Below are 22,977 nucleotides of genomic sequence, written 5' to 3' on the forward strand. Positions count from 1 at the left end.
ATGCATTTAGGTTCTAGTTTATTGAGATGCTGAATACACCACACCAACATATGGATTTTAGATTTTATGGCTGTTTTTAAAACGAATTTCCGGCAATTCTACGTAGTAATGATTTATGTGCACTACTTAATCAATTGATTTGATGATTACGTCTATGCACATAAATTAGATGATAGTTAACCTCTGTGTTTTTCTTTTATTCTGTAATAGGGTATATTGTAACCATGTGTTCAAGCTAATCAAATAAAAATTGATTTCGCGTTGACCTTTTAGAACCACGAAGGGCGCTCCAAACCTTTAAAAAATAACCCTCGACATCTGTTGCCTTACGGCTAATAGTCCTGCTGATCACTTATTGATACAAATAAGAAGATTGTCGCTTCTCACAAAGGTGCTCGTTTAGTAAAGTTAGATCAAAGCGGGAATCAATGTCTTGCAAAATCAAAATGATTAATTAGTAGCCTATTTTACTTAACCAAAAACAAATATAATAGCGTAGCGTAGTAGGGCAATAACATTACTGTTACACCAAACACACCACATTCCTATCGAGATTTTAGGATAGTGAAGCTGAAATGTGGAAAAATATCAAAAATATTGCCCAAACTCAAAAGAGCCACTAGGCCGGATATATATGCTTCGATTGAAACTAGAATACAAGAAAGGCTAACACTTAGTTAACACCATCTGCTGTAGTTCGCTCACGAAACAGTCATTCAAGAAGGTAGAAATCCATATTCCCGTGAAACTGATTGAGATCAATCAAACGATTGGCATGCAGATGCCGTTTCACCGGTAAAACCTGAAGAATTACGATTCACGATTGACAGTGATGACGGCCTATTCGTTTTAATTAGGTATGTCTAACTTGGTGTTTGAGGGCATTAACAATAAAACATGTTCTTGAGACAATATGTGTGGGCCTAGTCAGACGTTGCTAATGAAGGATGCATTTTATGCGTATTCTATAACAGGGCTCATCATCCCTGCGTCTGGAGAGCTACCTTCCTGTAGGTTTTCATTCCAACCCTAATCTAGCGCACCTGATTCTAATAATTTGCTGGTTTATAAGATTAATCAGGTTATTTTATTTATTTTTATTTAACCTTTATTTCACGAGGCGAGTCAGTTAAGAACAAGTTCATTCACCCCGGTCAAACCCTAACCAGGACGACGCTGGGCCAATTGCGCGCCGCCCTATGGAACCCCCAATCATGGCCGGTTGTGATAAAGCCTGGAATCGAACCAAGGTCTGTAATGACCCCTGTAGCACTGCGCCACTCGGGAGCACCAGGCGAGTTCCAACTGGGGTAGCAGTGAATCCTTACAGCACGGTAGAGCACCAGGGTTGGAGAGCCCTGTAATGATAGGTTACATCTGTCGGTACAAACTTTGATGAAGGAAATTATGACGTATTTACATATTTTTTTTGGGGGGGGCTCCCTCACATAAAAGAATAGCACCAGATATAAATTTGGGTTTTTCTCGAAGTTGCCACGTGCGGTCACTCATATCAGTGCATTTGTAACAACCTAACCATTACAAAACTTTATTAGATCATATAAGCCTTACGTAGCAAATTAGCAATTACATATTTTGTTTACCAAATTCAACACTCATTGACCTCCATACAAACATTTTCTTGGACAGATTTTGTGCGGAGTAAAATCTTTCGCTTCGCCTCTTCCTCTCTGCTTCAAAGCGCATTTGATTTAACCGACCTCTTAGGCAAATCATGAACGCGATTGGCCATTCATCGCCCTACACACTTGATTGACAGTATAACCGACCAATGGTGAGCGGTTAAACTATCGCGGTGGTAGGAGGATTAGCGATGAGTCTACTTTGGACAAAAGAGAAATATATGCAGCCTTCGCATTGTTCTAGGTGGCAACTTTGTCACTACTTTCAGCCAAGGAATGATCTATGTAACAACATTTGCTGGATACTTCTGTTCCGTTTTGTAGCTCCGTTATAAAGGTACGGTCATCTTTCGGCACTGTTGGAGCACCGGCTGCTAGCCACCGCAAGCAATCCTAGGTAGGTTACTATTAACTGTCAATTTACTGGGATTTAAATCGCGATGGTAACGTGAATTTATGACAGACTCGTCCGATAGTTCGATGTACAGGCAAACGATGCTGTCTGCACATACATTTGTAACTGCATTTTTGTCAATTCTGACTCTGGTTGCGTTATTGTAAAATTGGCCGAAAATAAATGCCAGAGCATAGCTACTTATTTTGACCAGAGACGACATATTGCAAGCATTAGCAATCTAACGTTATCCAGTTGACACTGCTTGTCACTGGTGTGAAGGCGAGAATACACTTCCCCTTTTGTATTCTGACCAAAGTGCAGTCTCTTTTGTTTGCTGACTTGTTTGCTTGTTCCCAAACATCAGTTAGCAAGTACTTGAATGTACAAGTTTAGATATTGTTTAAATCTTCCAAACACTGCTTTTAAGACTTTGTTTATGAGTAGAATGACAATGGCTACAAAATAAACAAGTCATATTCCAAATTGGTCCATTTGCTTTGTTTGAATAAACATGATATATTCATGTTCTGTTATAATCTCCACCCGGCACAGCCAGAAGAGGACAGGCCACCCCTCACAGCCTGGTTCCTCTCTAGGTTTCTTCCTAGGTTCTGGCCTTTCTAGGGAGTTTTTCCTAGCCACTGTGCTTCTACACCTGCATTGCTTGCTGTTTGGGGATTCAGGCTGGGTTTCTGTACAGCACTTTGACATCGGCTGATGTAAAAATGGCTTTTTAAATAAAATTGATGTTCATTAAGCCTTGCCGTTGTGCTTTTCTTTGCGGTCCTAGTTTGACAGCCAGCCTATTGTCATCAGTTGACACTTGACCGCGCACTCGTTAGCTGCTAGGTGATGACTTGTGTCGTTGTTTGCACAACTCCTTTAACCCTTTTCTGCTGTCCTTTCTTGCCTGAAGCACATTGTAGACTTGGACATGTTGAATAGAGAACTCTCTCTTGGTTGGAAAGTATCAATCACTGTTCATCTAAGTTTAGCCTACTGACACTCGCCTTCCGTTTACTGACTCGCACCTGTTTACTGACACTCGCCTTCCGTTTACTGACTCCCACCTGTTTACTGACTCTCTCCTTCCTTCCGTTTACTGACTCTCTCCTTCCTTCCGTTTACTGACTCTCTCCTTCCTTCCGTTTACTGACTCTCTCCTTCCTTCCGTTTACTGACTCTCTCCTTCCTTCCGTTTACTGACTCTCTCCTTCCTTCTGTTTACTGACTCTCTCCTTCCTTCTGTTTACTGACTCTCTCCTTCCTTCTGTTTACTGACTCTCTCCTTCCTTCTGTTTACTGACTCTCTCCTTCCTTCTGTTTACTGACTCTCTCCTTCCTTCTGTTTACTGACTCTCTCCTTCCTTCTGTTTACTGACTCTCTCCTTCCTTCTGTTTACTGACTCTCTCCTTCCTTCCGTTTACTGACTCTCTCCTTCCTTCCGTTTACTGACTCTCTCCTTCCTTCCGTTTACTGACTCTCTCCTTCCTTCCGTTTACTGACTCTCTCCTTCCTTCCGTTTACTGACTCTCTCCTTCCTTCCGTTTACTGACTCTCTCCTTCCTTCCGTTTACTGACTCTCTCCTTCCTTCCGTTTACTGACTCTCGCCTTCCTTCCGTTTACTGACTCTCGCCTTCCTTCCGTTTACTGACTCTCTGCCTTCCTTCCGTTTACTGACTCTCTGCCTTCCTTCTGTTTACTGACTCTCTCCTTCCTTCCGTTTACTGACTCTCTGCCTTCCTTCCGTTTACTGACTCTCTCCCTTCCTTCCGTTTACTGACTCTCGGCCTTCCTTCCGTTTACTGACTCTCGGCCTTCCTTCCGTTTACTGACTCTCGGCCTTCCTTCCGTTTACTGACTCTCGGCCTTCCTTCCGTTTACTGACTCTCGCCTTCCTTCCGTTTACTGACTCTCGCCTTCCTTCCGTTTACTGACTCAGTGAGAGAACTGTAAGAGAGGGAGAAGAGATCGGAGAGAGAAGAGTGACCAGTGGTGTGGGCAGAGATGGGAGAACCAGAGTCCCTTAAGTTTGTCTCTCTGGAGGAGGAGGTGGACTACTGGAAGGAGCAGACAGCCAAGCACCAACAGAGGTACACACACACACAGAGAGAAAGGAGCAGTCCGCCAGGCTCCAGCAGAGGTACCCACAGGTATCTGCTTAAACCATAGTGTCCTCTGTTACTCCACGACCACCGTCTTGACCCCTAACCTCTCCCAGGGCTGAGGAGGCGCAGGAGGAGCTGCAGGAGTTCCAGCAGATGAGTCGTGACTACGAGGTGGAGCTGGAGACTGAACTCAAGCAGTGTGAAACACAGAACCGAGAACTCGTCACACAGAACAACAGGCTACACATGGAACTGGAGAACTACAAGGTATGACCTGTTGACTTGACTCTAGTTTAGAGCAGCGTTTTTCCAACCTCTACTCAGGGACCCCCAGCCCTTCCATTTATTTGAACTATGTTGTGGAAATTTCCTGTATTTACCAAATCATGAGAGCAAACCACCACACAAGTCAGAGTTATCATAAAGTCCATCTTTAATTACTATGAGCTCCATCACAACCCTGTGACTCTCAGATCAATTCAGTGTCTATAAATGAATTCTCTGAGAGTCCCTTACACATTGCAACTGAGATCCTTTATAGCAAAGACACACACAGCCAGACAGCATTGGCATAATTTATCATTTAGCTTTGTCTCCTAAACTATGTTCTTTTCTCAAACTCAGAACCTAAACAAATCCTCCATATCAACAGGCATATATCAAATCCATCCTATCTTGACAAGTTCACAGAGACACATTGACTGGCACACAGACATTGTGGAGCCAAGAGATACACGCTTGACCTCTCCCCTCTCTGCGGCCCAAGCAACTTAGTCTTGACAGAGAACAGATACATTTACATTTACATTTAAGTCATTTAGCAGACGCTCTTATCCAGAGCGACTTACAAATTGGTGAATTCACCTTCTGACATCCAGTGGAACAGCCACTTTACAATAGTGCATCTAAGTCATTAAGGGGGGGGTGAGAAGGATTACTTATCCTATCCTAGGTATTCCTTGAAGAGGTGGGGTTTCAGGTGTCTCCGGAAGGTGGTGATTGACTCCGCTGTCCTGGCGTCGTGAGGGAGTTTGTTCCACCATTGGGGGCCAGAGCAGCGAACAGTTTTGACTGGGCTGAGCGGGAACTGTACTTCCTCAATGGTAGGGAGGCGAGCAGGCCAGAGGTGGATGAACGCAGTGCCCTTGCTTGGGTGTAGGGCCTGATCAGAGCCTGGAGGTACTGCGGTGCCGTTCCCCTCACAGCTCCGTAGGCAAGCACCATGGTCTTGTAGCGGATGCGAGCTTCAACTGGAAGCCAGTGGAGAGAGCGGAGGAGCGGGGTGACGTGAGAGAACTTGGGAAGGTTGAACACCAGACGGGCTGCGGCGTTCTGGATGAGTTGTAGGGGTTTAATGGCACAGGCAGGGAGCCCAGCCAACAGCGAGTTGCAGTAATCCAGACGGGAGATGACAAGTGCCTGGATTAGGACCTGCGCCGCTTCCTGTGTGAGGCAGGGTCGTACTCTGCGGATGTTGTAGAGCATGAACCTACAGGAACGGGCCACCGCCATGATGTTGGTTGAGAACGACAGGGTGTTGTCCAGGATCACGCCAAGGTTCTTAGCGCTCTGGGAGGAGGACACAATGGAGTTGTCAACCGTGATGGCGAGATCATGGAACGGGCAGTCCTTCCCCGGGAGGAAGAGCAGCTCCGTCTTGCCGAGGTTCAGCTTGAGGTGGTGATCCGTCATCCACACTGATATGTCTGCCAGACATGCAGAGATGCGATTCGCCACCTGGTCATCAGAAGGGGGAAAGGAGAAGATTAATTGTGTGTCGTCTGCATAGCAATGATAGGAGAGACCATGTGAGGTTATGACAGAGCCAAGTGACTTGGTGTATAGCGAGAATAGGAGAGGGCCTAGAACAGAGCCCTGGGGGACACCAGTGGTGAGAGCGCGATAACTGCAACCCCGCCACAGTATTATACAAAAATAACATTCTGATGAGAAGTAACTTACAAATATATGATGAATATAAAACATCTTACCTATGTTACCAACTAATTCTGATTATTCCACAACAACTATTCCACAACTAGCACACCTGATTGAACTTATCAAGCCCTTCATTATAATAACATCATTATTATTATTTATTACATTTGTAAAGCTCTTCTCATTATACAGAATAATTTGCGGGTGCATATAATCAACCAAAAAAAGTAGAGCTGACAACCCGATTTCCCCGAGGGACGGAGCTTGGTCCCGGGGACGTGGAAGAGCAGGTTATCACTTGACCTGAGGGGGGAGTTATGGAGGGAGAGCAGTTCCTTGAGATAAGGAGGGGCGTTGTGAATCAAATCCAAGTTTATTTGTCATGTGCGCCAAATACAACAGGTGTAGAACTTACAGTGAAATGCTTACTTACAGGCCCTAACCAATGTGAACAATGGGTAGGCTATATACAGTAGAGGCTATATATACAGTAGAGGCTATATATACAGTAGGGAGGCTATATATACAGTAGGGAGGCTATATATACAGTAGGGAGGCTATATATACAGTAGGGAGGCTATATATACAGTAGGGAGGCTGCTATATACAGTAGGGAGGCTACTATATACAGTAGGGAGGCTATAACAGGCCCCGGTTAGTCAGGCTGATTGAGGTAGTATGTAGATCTGGTTAAAGTGACTATGCATATATGATGAACAGAGTAGCAGTAGCGTAAAAGAGAGGTTGGGGGGTGGTTGGACACAATGCAGATAGCCCGGTTAGCCAACGTGCGGGAGCACTGGTTAGTTGGGCTAATTGAGGTAGTATGTACATGAATGTATAGCTAAAGTGACTATGCATATATGATAAACAGAGAGTAGCAGCAGTGTAAAAAGAGGGGTTGGGGGGGAACTCAATGCATATAGTCTGGGTAGCCATTTGATTACCTGTTCAGGAGTCTTATGGCTTGGGGGTAAAAACTGTCGAAGCCTTTTTGTCCTAGACTTGGCACTCCGGTGCCGCTTGCCATGCGGTAGTAGAGAGAACAGTCTATGACTGGGGTGGCTGGGGTCTTTGACAATTTTTAGGGCCTTCCTCTGACACTGCCTGGTGTAGAGGTCCTGGATGGCAGGCAGCTTTGCCCCAGTGATGTACTGGGCCGTACGCACTGCCCTCTGTAGTGCCTTGTAGTCGGAGGCCGAGCAGTTGCCATACCAGGCAGTGATGCAACCAGTCAGGATGCTCTCGATGTTGCAGCTGTAGAACCTTTTGAGGATCTCAGGATCGATGCCAAATCTTTTTAGTTTCCTGAGGTGGAATAGGTTTTGTAGTGCCCTCTTCCCGACTGTCTTGGTGTGTTTGGACCATTCTAGTTTGTTGTTGATGTGGACACCAAGGAACTTGAAGCTCTCAACCTGCTCCACTACAGCCCCGTTGATGAGAATGGGGGCGTGCTCGGTCCTCCTTTTCCTATAGTCCACAATCATCTCCTAAATCTTGGTTACGTTGAGGGATAGGTTGTTATTCTGGCACCACCCGGGCAGGTCTCTGACTTCCTCCCTATAGGCTGTCTCGTCGTTGTTGGTGATCAGGCTGTTGTCGTCTGCAAACCTAATGATGGTGTTGGAGTCATGCCTGGCCATGCAGTCGTGGGTGAACAGGGAGTACAGGAGGGGACTGAGCATGCACCCCCGGGGAGCTCCAGTGTTGAAGATCAGCGTGGCAGATGTGTTGCTACCTACCCTCACCACCTGGGGGCGGCCCGTCAGGAAGTCCAGGATCCAGTTGCAGAGGGAGGTGTTTAGTCCCAGTATCCTTAGCTTAGTGATGAGTCAGCAAGAGGGTTTTGAATTCAATCTGGAATGAGACTGGGAGCCAGTACAGAGATGCCAGGATGGAGGTGATGTGGAGGTGTTGAGATGGGGAGCCAGGATGGAGGTGATGTGGAGGTGTTGAGATGGGGAGCCAGGATGGAGGTGGTGTGGAGGTGTTGAGATGGGGAGCCAGGATGGAGGTGGTGTCGAGATGGGGAGTCAGGATGGAGGTGGTGTTGAGATGGGGAGTCAGGATGGAGGTGATGTGGAGGTGTTGAGATGGGGAGCCAGGATGGAGGTGGTGTTGCGATGGGGAGCCAGGATGGAGGTGGTTTTGAGGTGTTGAGATGGGGAGCCAGGATGGAGGTGGTGTTGAGATGGGGAGCCAGGATGGAGGTGGTGTCGAGATGGGGAGTCAGGATGGAGGTGGTGTTGCGATGGGGAGCCAGGATGGAGGTGGTTTTGAGATGGGGAGTCAGGATGGAGGTGGTGTCGAGATGGGGAGCCAGGATGGAGGTGGTGTCGAGATGGGGAGCCAGGATGGAGGTGGTGTCGAGATGGGGAGCCAGGATGGAGGTGGTGTCGAGATGGGGAGCCAGGATGGAGGTGGTGTTGAGATGGGGAGCCAGGATGGAGGAGGTGTTGAGATGGGGAGCTAGGATGGAGGAGGTGTTGAGATGGGGAGTCAGGATGGAGGTGGTGTGGAGGTGTTGAGATGGGGAGCCAGGATGGAGGTGGTGTTGAGATGGGGAGCCAGGATGGAGGTGATGTTGAGATGGGGAGCCAGGATGGAGGTGGTGTTGAGATGGGGAGCCAGGATGGAGGTGATGTTGAGATGGGGAGCCAGGATGGAGGTGATGTGGAGGTGTTGAGATGGGGAGTCAGGATGGAGGTGATGTGGAGGTGTTGAGATGGGGAGCCAGGATGGAGGTGATGTTGAGATGGGGAGCCAGGATGGAGGTGTTGAGATGGGGAGCCAGGATGGAGGTGGTGTTGAGATGGGGAGTCAGGATGGAGGTGGTGTTGAGATGGGGAGTCAGGATGGAGGTGGTGTTGAGATGGGGAGTCAGGATGGAGGTGGTGTTGAGATGGGGAGTCAGGATGGAGGTGGTGTTGAGATGGGGAGTCAGGATGGAGGTGGTGTTGAGATGGGGAGCCAGGATGGAGGTGGTGTCGTGCCAGGGATTCTGGAGAACACTGTGTTGTAGTAGTCCTGGAGACTCCTGCCAGGGATCCCGGTGAACACTGTGTTGTAGTAGTCCTGGAGACTCCTGCCAGGGATCCCGGTGAACACTGTATTGTAGTAGTCCAGCCTTGAGGAGATAAAGGCATGGACCAGCTTCTCTGCATCAGACTGAGTGAGGGGGTGGGACTGAGTTTGGTCAATGTTCTTGAGGTGATAGAATGACGTTCTACACTTTTGTTTGATGCGGCTGTCAAAGATCAGGGAGGAATGGAGCTTTGCACCCAGACAGGAACCTGAGGGGGCCAGAAGGATGTTCTGTCCTGCAATGGTGAGGTGTGTTATTGGTGCACGCTGGACCTGGTGGGGGCTGCCAACTAGTAGGGCTTTGGTTTTTGCTGCTGTTTAGTTGAAGGACGTTTTGCTTCATCCATGCCCTCATCTCTCCTCCTCAAGGCAGGTGTTCAGACGAGCACATGCATCAGAGGGACTTGGGGGCAGTTGACACCGACAGCTGGGTGTCAACGGCATAGCAGTGGAAGGAGATTCCACACAACCCAAGGGGGTGAGCATGTATTGGATGGGTCCAAGAACAGATCCATGTGGGACACCGCAGGTGACGTGGTGGGTCTGGGACCTGGACCCACCTCGCGACATGTCTGAGAGGTAGGGGTGGAACCAGCTCATAGCTGGTCCAGACAGTCCAATGGCGTCCCAGGGGCATTTCAGAAGGGTGGGGTGGTCGATCGTGTCAAGAGCTGCACGCAAGTCCAGGAGGATCTGGAGACTGCCTGCATCAGCCGCCATCAGCAGGTCATTGGTGACCCTGAGTAGGGCCGTTCTTCAGTGCTGTGGGCCGGAAACTTGACTGGAACTTTTCAAATGGGTGCTTCTGATTTGAGATGGCCTTGAAGCTGTACATCAACCACTTTTTTTCCCCCAACACCTTAGAAAGAAAGGAGAAGTTGGATATTGGCCTGTAATTGGCCAGTACTTCTGGGTCCAGGGCGGGGCTTCAGAAGGGGGCTGTTGACAGTGGTCTTAAAAGGATGGCGAGGCCCAAGTTTCTGAGACGCTCCAGGATGCAGCCAATGGATTTAATATTTTTCAGTTCTTGGATGTGACGACCCTCCCACCTCTGTCTGCCGAATTCTTTGTTCTTGTTATCCTTAATAGGATGGTGGTGGGCGGAGCTGGGAGGGTCATCAGTGAAATGGGACACACCTGGGCCCGGGTGTGTCCAGGGGATAAATACACCTTTCTCCCATTCATTGAGGAGACTCTCTCCACGCAGACACACTGTTATGTTTTGGTTGTGGCATTTTGTGGTTTGTTTTTGGCACCTCTCAACACCCCTCATTATCACCATCTCTGCATGCAACCACTCACTTACACTACTGATAACTGACTACACACACACCATCGTTGATTGTATATAGTTTACTTTAGTTAAGGAATAACACATATATATATGTATTATCTCCACGTTGTTTCCCTCTTTGTTATGGGCTATGAGCCGGTTTGTGACATGGAGTAAACCAGGGAGCTGAGTGAGCGAACCTGTGTTTTTATGGAGGCGTGGAGGTCAAGCACAATGCTCAGGGGTTGGTTGTAAGAACTCCACAATTTCATCCACTGACAGGCCGTCTGGGTCGATAATTTTTTTTCCTAGTTCTGGAAACGTATGCGATGCTTGGACTTGGTTAGGAGGGGGGGGGGGGGGTGTGTGTCGAGTCCAGTGAGACAACTTGTGGTCAGGCACACTGAGGTCATAGACCTGCATGTTGTTGATGGGGTCAGTGATGATCAGGTCAAGTATGTGCCCACGGTGGGGTGGGGACGACAACGACGACATCAACAACAAGTTGCTTCAGGTCAAGACAGTCGCTCTCTCAGCAGCAGAGTGTCATGAGGGAGAGTCGACGTGGATATTGAGTTGGGCTTTTACGGCAAGACATTCCAAAGAGCACAGTTCAGGCACGAGGGACCGTTTTCAATGTTCCACAACGTTATGCTACTGAACGTGGCCCGGGTCCATCTGATGCAACGCCTGCAGTCCCAGTTGTATTTGAATAGCTATCAGCCAGTTGACAGTTTGGGCCAGTGTTTATGAGCCTGCTATCTGAGGATGATAAGGAGGCTGCTGGCCTAAAGAACTCTCCGTGGGACAGGTGTGTGTGTGTGTGTGTGTGTGTGTGTCTGTGTGTGTGTGTGTGTGTGTGTATATATATCACAAGAGGTGAGCACTCCAGACCTCCCGAGGCAGAGAAGAGATTCAGCAGTTATTTGACTCATTTTGCCATGAGGCAGAGAGCAGTTTACCACTAATTTATTGCTATTGTACACATTTTTCCGTCGGGTGGAGAGAAACGTTGGCAGTTTTTAATATGACATCTGAGTGCGTGACTAACAAAATCAAATGTGCCCCCCCCCGGGTCAGTAATTAGACATTTAGCAGCCAACTAACTTACTATAAAACTAAATATATACCTGACATAGGCTAATTTAAGTGACTGTCAGTAGGTAGAATCTGTCACCAATTGGATGGAAACCTGTCTGTATTTTTTAAAAAATATTACTGAAACTTCCTCTTTCCATCACAGCTGTCAGGATGTTTTTGATATTATTATTTTGTGTCTTCCGTATGTTTCATAACTGTGGATTGAAAGGTGGTTCGGGGAAGGAAAGGGGGGGGACCTCGTCAGTTGTTCAACTGAAACGTGTCTTCTTCATGCAACCATCTGAATCAGAGGTGCGGGGGCGTCGGTGCACGAGGGGCGTCGGTGCACGAGGGGCGTTGGTGCACGCCGGGCTGTGCTTGAGGTGACGTCACTTTGGAACCGCTCACGATGTCTGACTCTCACTTCCTGATGGATGTGCTTCCTGTGACACGCTGCCAGCGGTTGAGTCAGACAGGAAGTTACAAAAGCTTTAGCATCCTGTCTATATCTATTACCAAACTTCGACTGTGTGTGAAAAGGTACTAGCTGTCAAAATTCTTGTTTCCTCTCAAAGCTCAGAGGAGGGAGGGACCTTGGATCCCCCCCTCCTCCAATGAGCTTTGAGAGAAATTGAGGAAGCAAAGATTAGACTGCAGGCCCATTGGACTGACATGGCTACTGGTTAACGTGAGTATTTGCGTGCAGAGATAATTGAGACGGTGCAGAGATAATTGAGACGGTGCAGAAATTTAAGTCGGCGAGTCTTGTCATTTCCCTAACAAACTGTCAGGTCAGGCGGAACTGCTGGCTGTTATCTATCTTTCCTGGGAACACTTGACTGTATATTTCATATACCCTGTGTAACTGAAGATATTCTGTGTTGTCTTGATGAATATGACCTAACTGTCTGTTGGATTCATATACTACCACACCCTGTTGTTGTTCTACACTACCACACCCTGTTGTTGTTCTACACTACCACACCCTGTTGTTCTACACCACCATCCCTCTGTTGTTGTTCTACACTACCACACCCTGTTGTTGTTCTACACTACCACACCCTGTTGTTCTACACCACCATCCCTCTGTTGTTGTTCTACACTACCACACCCTGTTGTTCTACACTACCACACCCTGTTGTTGTTCTACACTACCACACCCTGTTGTTCTACACTACCACACCCTGTTGTTGTTCTACACTACCACACCCTGTTGTTGTTCTACACTACCTCGCCCTGTTGTTGTTCTACACTACCACACCCTGTTGTTGTTCTACACCACCACACCCTGTTGTTGTTCTACACTACCACACCCTGTTGTTGTTCTACACTACCACACCCTGTTGTTGTTCTACACTACCACACCCTGTTGTTGTTCTACACTACCACACCCTGTTGTTCTACACCACCATCCCTCTGTTGTTGTTCTACACCACCACACCCTGTTGTTGTTCTACACTACCTCGCCCTGTTGTTGTTCTACACTACCACACCCTGTTGTTGTTCTACACTACCACACCCTGTTGTTGTTCTACACTACCACACCCTGTTGTTGTTCTACACTACCACACCCTGTTGTTCTACACCACCATCCCTCTGTTGTTGTTCTACACTACCACACCCTGTTGTTGTTCTACACTACCTCGCCCTGTTGTTGTTCTACACTACCACACCCTGTTGTTGTTCTACACCACCACACCCTGTTGTTGTTCTACACTACCACACCCTGTTGTTGTTCTACACTACCACACCCTGTTGTTGTTCTACACTACCACACCCTGTTGTTGTTCTACACTACCACACCCTGTTGTTCTACACCACCATCCCTCTGTTGTTGTTCTACACCACCATCCCTCTGTTGTTGTTCTACACCACCATCCCTCTGTTGTTGTTCTACACCACCACGCCCTGTTGTTGTTGTTCTACACTACCACGCCCTGTTGTTGTTGTTCTACACCACCGCGCCCTGTTGTTGTTGTTCTACACCACCGCGCCCTGTTGTTGTTGTTCTACACTACCACGCCCTGTTGTTGTTGTTCTACACCACCGCGCCCTGTTGTTGTTGTTCTACACTACCACGCCCTGTTGTTGTTGTTCTACACCACCGCGCCCTGTTGTTGTTGTTCTACACTACCACGCCCTGTTGTTGTTGTTCTACACCACCGCGCCCTGTTGTTGTTGTTCTACACTACCACGCCCTGTTGTTGTTGTTCTACACCACCACGCCCTGTTGTTGTTGTTCTACACTACCGCGCCCTGTTGTTGTTGTTCTACACCACCACGCCCTGTTGTTGTTGTTCTACACCACCACGCCCTGTTGTTGTTGTTCTACACCACCGCGCCCTGTTGTTGTTGTTCTACACCACCGCGCCCTGTTGTTGTTGTTCTACACCACCGCGCCCTGTTGTTGTTGTTCTACACTACCGCGCCCTGTTGTTGTTGTTCTACACTACCACACCCTGTTGTTGTTCTACACTACCACACCCTGTTGTTGTTCTACACTACCACACCCTGTTGTTGTTGTTCTACACTACCACACCCTGTTGTGGTTGTTCTACACCACAGGACTCGACTGTGGAGGCCAGAACAACACAAATCGATTTAAGTCTTATAAAGATATTATATATGCGTCCCCATTTCCCCATATAGTGTGCTGCGATAGAACAGGGCCCATACTCCTTGGTTCCACATTTGGAACACATTTTAACTCATTGAGGGCTTGATGATTTAGTTGACAAGTTAAATCAGGTGAGTTTGTCCAGGGCTACATAAAAAATGTGTTGTTGGGGTACTGGAGGACCAGGGTTGGGGGTACTGAAGGAGTTGAGAAACTCTGTGGGGTACTGGAGGACCAGGGTTGGGGGTAGTGGAGGACCAGGGTTGGGGGTACTGGAGGAGTTGAGAAACTCTGTTGGGGTACTGGAGGACCAGGGTTGGGGGTACTGGAGGAGTTGAGAAACTCTTGGGGTACTGGAGGACCAGGGTTGGGGGTACTGGAGGACCAGGGTTGGGGGTACTGGAGGACCAGGGTTGGGGGTACTGGAGGACCAGGGTTGGGGGTACTGGGGAACCAGGGTTGGGGGTACTGGGGAACCAGGGTTGGGGGTACTGGTGAACCAGGGTTGGGGGTACTGGGGAACCAGGGTTGGGGGTACTGGAGGAGTTGAGAAACTCTTGGGGTACTGGCGAACCAGGGTTGGGGGTACTGGGGGACCAGGGTTGGGGGTACTGGAGGAGTTGAGAAACTCTGTTGGGGTACTGGAGGAGTTGAGAAACTCAACAGTGTACTACTGTTGACCACTTCTGCACCCCCCCTCCCCCTCCAGGAGAAGTATGAAAGCCAGCACTCGGAGGCGTACCGTCAGATCTCTACTCTGGAAGAAGACCTGGCTGAGACCACAGCCATCAGAGACCAGCTCCATAAATACATCAGAGAGCTGGAGCAGGCTAACGATGACCTGGAGAGATCCAAGAGGTAAGAGGAGGGAGGGAGAAGGGTGTTGTGTAACTGGAGCAGGCTAACGATGACCTGGAGAGATCCAAGAGGTGAGAGGAGAAAGGGGTGTAACTGGAGCAGGCTCACGATGACCTGGAGAGACCCCCTATATCATAAGCACCTCTCTTTTTCTCTCTGTGCTCCCTGCACCACCTCACTGGCAGGATTCTTCCATAGAGAATGGTTCTTAATGATGTACACTAACTCTCCCTAAACCTTTTCCTCCTCTCTGTCACCCCTCCATCAGGGCGACCATCATGTCTCTGGAGGACTTTGAACAGAGGATGAACCACGTGATAGAGAGGAATGCCTTCCTGGAGAGCGAGCTGGATGAGAAGGAGAACCTACTGGAGTCCGTTCAGAGACTGAAGGATGAAGCCAGAGGTGTGTCTCGGATCAGGATCCCCATGAGACGACGCCGTCATGTTAGCTAATCTTCTTGGGGTCCAACACCAATTTAATGAGACATTACAAACATTTAACAAGTAGACAATACAGACAATTAAAATACCTGACAGGAAACACACACAACAGTCAGTTGATGCTTTCTATTTCCTGTCAGGTCACATGGTCTTTACTATTTCCTGTCGGGTCACATGGTCTTTACTATTTCCTGTCGGGTCACATGGTCTTTACTATTTCCTGTCGGGTCACATGGTCTTTACTATTTCCTGTCGGGTCACATGGTCTTTACTATTTCCTGTCGGGTCACATGGTCTTTACTATTTCCTGTCGGGTCACATGGTCTTTACTATTTCCTGTCGGGTCACATGGTCTTTACTATTTCCTGTCGGGTCACATGGTCTTTACTATTTCCTGTCGGGTCACATGGTCTTTACTATTTCCTGTCGGGTCACATGGTCTTTACTTTTTTTCGTGAGATATATGGATTGGTAAAGAGTTCCATTCAGCTATGGCTCTATATAAAACTGTAGGTGTTCGAGGATTTAAGGCGGTGTGGGTCTTGTGCTGCAGGCTGGGACATCAGGCTGAGACATCAGGCTGGGACAGTGTTCATGTGTCTCCGTGTTATGACTTAATGGTCCTGTCCTGGTTAACTGGCGGTCCCGTTGGCCAGGCTTAACTGTTGGCCAGGCTTAACTGTTGGCCAGGCTTAACTGTTGGCCAGGCTTAACTGTTGGCCAGGCTTAACTGTTGGCCAGGCTTAACTGTTGGCCAGGCTTAACTGTTGGCCAGGCTTAACTGTTGGCCAGGCTAACTGTTGGCCAGGCTAACTGTTGGCCAGGCTAACTGTTGGTCTGGTTAACTGGCGGTCCCGGTGGCCAGGCTAACTGTTGGCCAGGCTAACTGTTGGTCTGGTTAACTGGCGGTCCCGGTGGCCAGGCTAACTGTTGGCCAGGCTAACTGTTGGCCAGGCTAACTGTTGGTCTGGTTAACTGGCGGTCCCGGTGGCCAGGCTAACTGTTGGCCAGGCTAACTGTTGGTCTGGTTAACTGGCGGTCCCGTTGGCCAGGCTAACTGTTGGTCTGGTTAACTGGCGGTCCCGGTGGCCAGGCTAACTGTTGGCCAGGCTAACTGTTGGTCTGGTTAACTGGCGGTCCCGGTGGCCAGGCTTAACTGTTGGCCAGGCTTAACTGTTGGCCAGGCTTAACTGTTGGCCAGGCTTAACTGTTGGCCAGGCTTAACTGTTGGCCAGGCTTAACTGTTGGTCCCTTAAACCAGGCTGTTGGTCCCTTAAACCAGGCTGTTGGTCCCTTAAACCAGGCTGTTGGTCCCTTAAACCAGGCTGTTGGTCCCTTTGGCCTGGTTTAACTGTTGGTCCCTTTGGCCTGGTTTAACTGTTGGTCCCTTTGGCCTGGTTTAACTGTTGGTCCCTTTGGCCTGGTTTAACTGTTGGGCCCTTTGGCCTGGTTTAACTGTTGGGCCCTTTGGCCTGGTTTAACTGTTGGGCCCTTTGGCCTGGTTTAACTGTTGGGCCCTTTGGCCTGGTTTAACTGTTGGCCCCTTTGGCCTGGTTTAACTGTTGGCCCCTTTGGCCTGGTTTAACTGTTGGCCCCTTTGGCCTGGTTTAACTGTTGGCCCCTTTGGCCTGGTTTAACTGTTGGCCCCTTTGGCCTGGTTTAACTGTTGGCCCCTTTGGCCTGGTTTAACTGTTGGTCCCTTTGGCCTGGTTTAACTGTTGGCCAAAGGTTCCTCTCCACAGGCGCAGGGGGCTGAACCAGGGATGGAATGATCCCTCAGAGCTGTGCACGCTATGACATCATCAGTCACTCTTAAAGGGACAGGCGTTCTTACTGTCTCTCTGTGTGTGTGTCTTAGATCTAAGACAGGAGTTGGCTGTCCAACAGAAGCAGGAAAGACGACCGTCCTTCGCTGTCACCAAAGACTCTTCCTCAGACAAGACTGAGGACAAAACCTCCCTCCATACCCCTCATTCATCCACACGACCGCCCTCATCCCTCCATACCGCCCCTCCTCCTGCTCTCCCTCCATTCCACCTCTCCACACCCTCCAGACCCCCCCACCCCTCAGCAAGCCCCTTCACCACCCCCCCACCCTCTTACAGCAGAGGTGAGTGCCCCCCCGTGTGTGTGTTCATGTGTAAAATGTGTGTACTCATTAAATTCCCGGATCACACCAGGGGATGTAAAACTCTTGTATTATTGTGTGTTCAGGCGATGGCCTGTCAGGTGCTCCTCTCACCACGTCGACACGTATCTCAGCTCTCAACATCGTAGGAGAACTGCTGAGGAAAGTCGGGGTAAGATGCCGTTCATTAAATGTCTGCGGTCTTCTAATACACACACTACACAACTACACACTACACCAGGGGTTCTCAACCTAGGGGGCGTGCCCAACATATGGGTCGTCAACGTTTGGTGGGGGGGGGGGGAGGGACTTTCCTTTATTTGAGGGGTAATTATTACTATTTTCATTTTACAGTTTGTGATTTGTTTATACAGATCTAAAATTATGCATAAATCCGCAACGCTTTAGGCTAGCAACAATGCAGTACAATGCTTTAGGCTAGCAACAATGCAGTACAATGCTTTAGGCTAGCAACAATGCAGTACAATGCTTTAGGCTAGCAACAATGCAGTACAATGCTTTAGGCTAGCAACAATGCAGTACAATGCTTTAGGCTAGCAACAATGCAGTACAATGCTTTAGGCTAGCAACAATGCAGTACAATGCTTTAGGCTAGCAACAATGCAGTACAATGCTTTAGGCTAGCAACAATGCAGTACAATGCTTTAGGCTAGCTACAATGCTTTAGGCTAGCTACAATGCAGTACAATGCTTTAGGCTAGCTACAATGCAGTACAATGCTTTAGGCTAGCTACAATGCAGTACAATGCTTTAGGCTAGCTACAATGCTTTAGGCTAGCTACAATGCAGTACAATGCTTTAGGCTAGCTACAATGCAGTACAATGCTTTAGGCTAGCTACAATGCAGTACAATGCTTTAGGCTAGCTACAATGCTTTAGGCTAGCAACAATGCAGTACAATGCTTTAGGCTAGCAACAATGCAGTACAATGCTTTAGGCTAGCTACAATGCAGTAAAATGCTTTAGGCTAGCTACAATGCAGTACAATGCTTTAGGCTAGCTACAATGCAGTACAATGCTTTAGGCTAGCTACAATGCAGTACAATGCTTTAGGCTAGCAACAATGCAGTACAATGCTTTGGGCTAGCAGCAAGCGGTAAAATGCTTTGGGCTAGCAGCAAGCGGTAAAATGCTTTGGGCTAGCAGCAAGCGGTAAAATGCTTTGGGCTAGCAACAAGCGGTAAAATGCTTTGGGCTAGCAACAAGCGGTAACATGGCAGAGGATGACGTGGCCCTGATGTACATGGGTATATATTGGTTTGTCGCTATGACATTCAGAAGCTGAGCTACGACCTTTTAAAGTGGAGGAGTCAGAGAAATGGGATTTTCAATTGATTTTTATCAATTGATCTAATCACATTCTTTAAAAGAGTTTGCATAATTAAATTGAGGGTTAATATAAATAATTCTAATAAAACATAATTGTTCTAATTAAACATTGTTGTTGTTTTGAAGCTCATTTCAAATCATTCTACATAGTTTGGGGATATCAGGTCTAGACTTTATTTTCTAAATCTATTATTATCATTAAATAGCCTCCCTAAGTTTTGTTAAACTATGTGGAATGACTTGAAATGAGCTTCAAAACAACATGTTCAAATTAAACCAACATCAAGCCGGTGTTTATTGAATAGCCTGTATTCAATTCAAGTGACATTAAGAAAGGGGGTCTTGGAGAATAAAGGTTGAGAACCCCTGCTCTACTGCCTCCCTCGTACAGGTAGGGCAGGGGGTCTGTCTGCTCCCTGTAAGTCGTACAGGTAGGGCAGGGGGTTCTGTCTGCTCCCTGTAAGTCGTACAGGTAGGGCAGGGGTTCTGTCTGCTCCCTGTAAGTCGTACAGGTAGGGCAGGGGTTCTGTCGTACAGGTAGGGCAGGGGTTCTGTCTGCTCCCTGTAAGACGTACAGGTAGGGCAGGGGTTCTGTCTGCTCCCTGTAAGTCGTACGGGTAGGGCAGGGGTTCTGTCTGCTCCCTGTAAGTCGTACAGGTAGGGCAGGGGTTCTGTCTGCTCCCTGTAAGTCGTACAGGTAGGGCAGGGGTTCTGTCTGCTCCCTGTAAGTCGTACAGGTAGGGCAGGGGCTCTGTCTGCTCCCTGTAAGACGTACAGGTAGGGCAGGGGCTCTGTCTGCTCCCTGTAAGACGTACAGGTAGGGCAGGGGTTCTGTCTGCTCCCTGTAAGACGTACAGGTAGGGCAGGGGTTCTGTCTGCTCCCTGTAAGTCGTACAGGTAGGGCAGGGGTTCTGTCTGCTCCCTGTAAGTCGTACAGGTAGGGCAGGGGTTCTGTCTGCTCCCTGTAAGTCGTACGGGTAGGGCAGGGGGTTCTGTCTGCTCCCTGTAAGTCGTACGGGTAGGGCAGGGGTTCTGTCTGCTCCCTGTAAGTCGTACGGGTAGGGCAGGGGTTCTGTCTGCTCCCTGTAAGTCGTACAGGTAGGGCAGGGGTTCTGTCTGCTCCCTGTAAGTCGTACAGGTAGGGCAGGGGTTCTGTCGTACAGGTAGGGCAGGGGGTCTGTCTGCTCCCTGTAAGTCGTACGGGTAGGGCAGGGGTTCTGTCTGCTCCCTGTAAGACGTACAGGTAGGGCAGGGGTTCTGTCTGCTCCCTGTAAGTCGTACAGGTAGGGCAGGGGTTCTGTCTGCTCCCTGTAAGTCGTACAGGTAGGGCAGGGGTTCTGTCTGCTCCCTGTAAGTCGTACAGGTAGGGCAGGGGTTCTGTCTGCTCCCTGTAAGACGTACAGGTAGGGCAGGGGTTCTGTCTGCTCCCTGTAAGACGTACAGGTAGGGCAGGGGTTCTGTCTGCTCCCTGTAAGACGTACAGGTAGGGCAGGGGTTCTGTCTGCTCCCTGTAAGTAGTACAGGTAGGGCAGGGGTTCTGTCTGCTCCCTGTAAGTCGTACAGAAAGGGCAGGGGTTTTGTCTGCTCCCTGTAAGTCGTACAGAAAGGGCAGGGGTTCTGTCTGCTCCCTGTAAGTCGTACAGGTAGGGCAGGGGTTCTGTCTGCTCCCTGTAAGTCGTACAGGTAGGGCAGGGGTTCTGTCTGCTCCCTGTAAGACGTACAGGTAGGGCAGGGGTTCTGTCTGCTCCCTGTAAGTCGTACGGGTAGGGCAGGGGTTCTGTCTGCTCCCTGTAAGTTGTACAGGTAGGGCAGGGGTTCTGTCGTACAGGTAGGGCAGGGGTTCTGTCGTACAGGTAGGGCAGGGGTTCTGTCTGCTCCCTGTAAGTTGTACAGGTAGGGCAGGGGTTCTGTCTGCTCCCTGTAAGTTGTACAGGTAGGGCAGGGGTTCTGTCTGCTCCCTGTAAGTCGTACAGGTAGGGCAGGGGTTCTGTCTGCTCCCTGTAAGTTGTACAGGTAGGGCAGGGGTTCTGTCTGCTCCCTGTAAGACATACAGGTAGGGCAGAGGTTCTGTCTGCTCCCTGTAAGACATACAGGTAGGGCAGGGGTTCTGTCTGCTCCCTGTAAGACGTACAGGTAGGGCAGGGGTTCTGTCTGCTCCCTGTAAGACGTACAGGTAGGGCAGGGGTTCTGTCTGCTCCCTGTAAGTCGTACGGGTAGGGCAGGGGTTCTGTCTGCTCCCTGTAAGTTGTACGGGTAGGGCAGGGGTTCTGTCGTACAGGTAGGGCAGGGGTTCTGTCGTACAGGTAGGGCAGGGGTTCTGTCTGCTCCCTGTAAGACGTACAGGTAGGGCAGGGGTTCTGTCTGCTCCCTGTAAGTCGTACAGGTAGGGCAGGGGTTCTGTCTGCTCCCTGTAAGTCGTACAGGTAGGGCAGGGGTTCTGTCTGCTCCCTGTAAGACATACAGGTAGGGCAGGGGTTCTGTCTGCTCCCTGTAAGTCGTACAGGTAGGGCAGGGGTTCTGTCTGCTCCCTGTAAGTCGTACAGGTAGGGCAGGGGTTCTGTCTGCTCCCTGTAAGACGTACAGGTAGGGCAGGGGTTCTGTCGTACAGGTAGGGCAGGGGTTCTGTCTGCTCCCTGTAAGTCGTACAGGTAGGGCAGGGGTTCTGTCTGCTCCCTGTAAGTAGTACAGGTAGGGCAGGGGTTCTGTCTGCTCCCTGTAAGACGTACAGGTAGGGCAGGGGTTCTGTCTGCTCCCTGTAAGTCGTACAGGTAGGGCAGGGGTTCTGTCTGCTCCCTGTAAGACGTACAGGTAGGGCAGGGGTTCTGTCTGCTCCCTGTAAGACGTACAGGTAGGGCAGGGGTTCTGTCTGCTCCCTGTAAGACGTACAGGTAGGGCAGGGGTTCTGTCTGCTCCCTGTAAGTCGTACAGGTAGGGCAGGGGTTCTGTCTGCTCCCTGTAAGTTGTACAGGTAGGGCAGGGGTTCTGTCTGCTCCCTGTAAGACGTACAGGTAGGGCAGGGGTTCTGTCTGCTCCCTGTAAGTCGTACAGGTAGGGCAGGGGTTCTGTCTGCTCCCTGTAAGACGTACAGGTAGGGCAGGGGTTCTGTCTGCTCCCTGTAAGTCGTACGGGTAGGGCAGGGGTTCTGTCTGCTCCCTGTAAGTTGTACGGGTAGGGCAGGGGTTCTGTCGTACAGGTAGGGCAGGGGTTCTGTCGTACAGGTAGGGCAGGGGTTCTGTCTGCTCCCTGTAAGACGTACAGGTAGGGCAGGGGTTCTGTCTGCTCCCTGTAAGTCGTACAGGTAGGGCAGGGGTTCTGTCTGCTCCCTGTAAGTCGTACAGGTAGGGCAGGGGTTCTGTCTGCTCCCTGTAAGACATACAGGTAGGGCAGGGGTTCTGTCTGCTCCCTGTAAGTCGTACAGGTAGGGCAGGGGTTCTGTCTGCTCCCTGTAAGTCGTACAGGTAGGGCAGGGGTTCTGTCTGCTCCCTGTAAGACGTACAGGTAGGGCAGGGGTTCTGTCGTACAGGTAGGGCAGGGGTTCTGTCTGCTCCCTGTAAGTCGTACAGGTAGGGCAGGGGTTCTGTCTGCTCCCTGTAAGTAGTACAGGTAGGGCAGGGGTTCTGTCTGCTCCCTGTAAGACGTACAGGTAGGGCAGGGGTTCTGTCTGCTCCCTGTAAGTCGTACAGGTAGGGCAGGGGTTCTGTCTGCTCCCTGTAAGACGTACAGGTAGGGCAGGGGTTCTGTCTGCTCCCTGTAAGACGTACAGGTAGGGCAGGGGTTCTGTCTGCTCCCTGTAAGACGTACAGGTAGGGCAGGGGTTCTGTCTGCTCCCTGTAAGTCGTACAGGTAGGGCAGGGGTTCTGTCTGCTCCCTGTAAGTTGTACAGGTAGGGCAGGGGTTCTGTCTGCTCCCTGTAAGACGTACAGGTAGGGCAGGGGTTCTGTCTGCTCCCTGTAAGTCGTACAGGTAGGGCAGGGGTTCTGTCTGCTCCCTGTAAGTCGTACAGGTAGGGCAGGGGTTCTGTCGTACAGGTAGGGCAGGGGTTCTGTCGTACAGGTA

At 49.6% G+C, this 22,977-nt stretch overlaps 1 protein-coding gene and 1 long non-coding RNA gene across 2 annotated transcripts in view; both read left to right on the top strand.

Moving 5' to 3' along the window:
- Positions 1-22,977, top strand: part of LOC135554772 (uncharacterized) — a 100,030-nt gene that overhangs the window by 43,487 nt on the left and 33,566 nt on the right. The window lies entirely within an intron of this gene.
- On the top strand, positions 1,818-17,827 carry LOC135554844 (nuclear distribution protein nudE homolog 1-like). Its single transcript, XM_064987286.1, has 7 exons — positions 1,818-2,040; positions 3,985-4,135; positions 4,264-4,417; positions 14,852-15,000; positions 15,269-15,405; positions 17,302-17,553; positions 17,658-17,827. Exons 2-7 carry the CDS (start codon positions 4,050-4,052, stop codon positions 17,825-17,827), a joined length of 948 nt encoding a protein of 315 aa, XP_064843358.1. The 5' UTR covers positions 1,818-2,040; positions 3,985-4,049.

The sequence above is a fragment of the Oncorhynchus masou genome, chromosome 14, assembly GCF_036934945.1.
Source record: "Oncorhynchus masou masou isolate Uvic2021 chromosome 14, UVic_Omas_1.1, whole genome shotgun sequence".
Taxonomy (NCBI): Eukaryota; Metazoa; Chordata; class Actinopteri; order Salmoniformes; family Salmonidae; genus Oncorhynchus; species Oncorhynchus masou.

Coding starts and splice junctions, on each gene's coding strand:
- LOC135554844 (XM_064987286.1), top strand. CDS start 4,050: ATGGGAGAACCAGAGTCCCTTAAGTTTGTCTCTCTGGAGGAGGAGGTG. Junction 15,406..17,301: donor ACTGAAGGATGAAGCCAGAG/GTGTGTCTCGGA, acceptor TGTGTGTCTTAG/ATCTAAGACAGGAGTTGGCT. Junction 17,554..17,657: donor CCCACCCTCTTACAGCAGAG/GTGAGTGCCCCC, acceptor TTGTGTGTTCAG/GCGATGGCCTGTCAGGTGCT.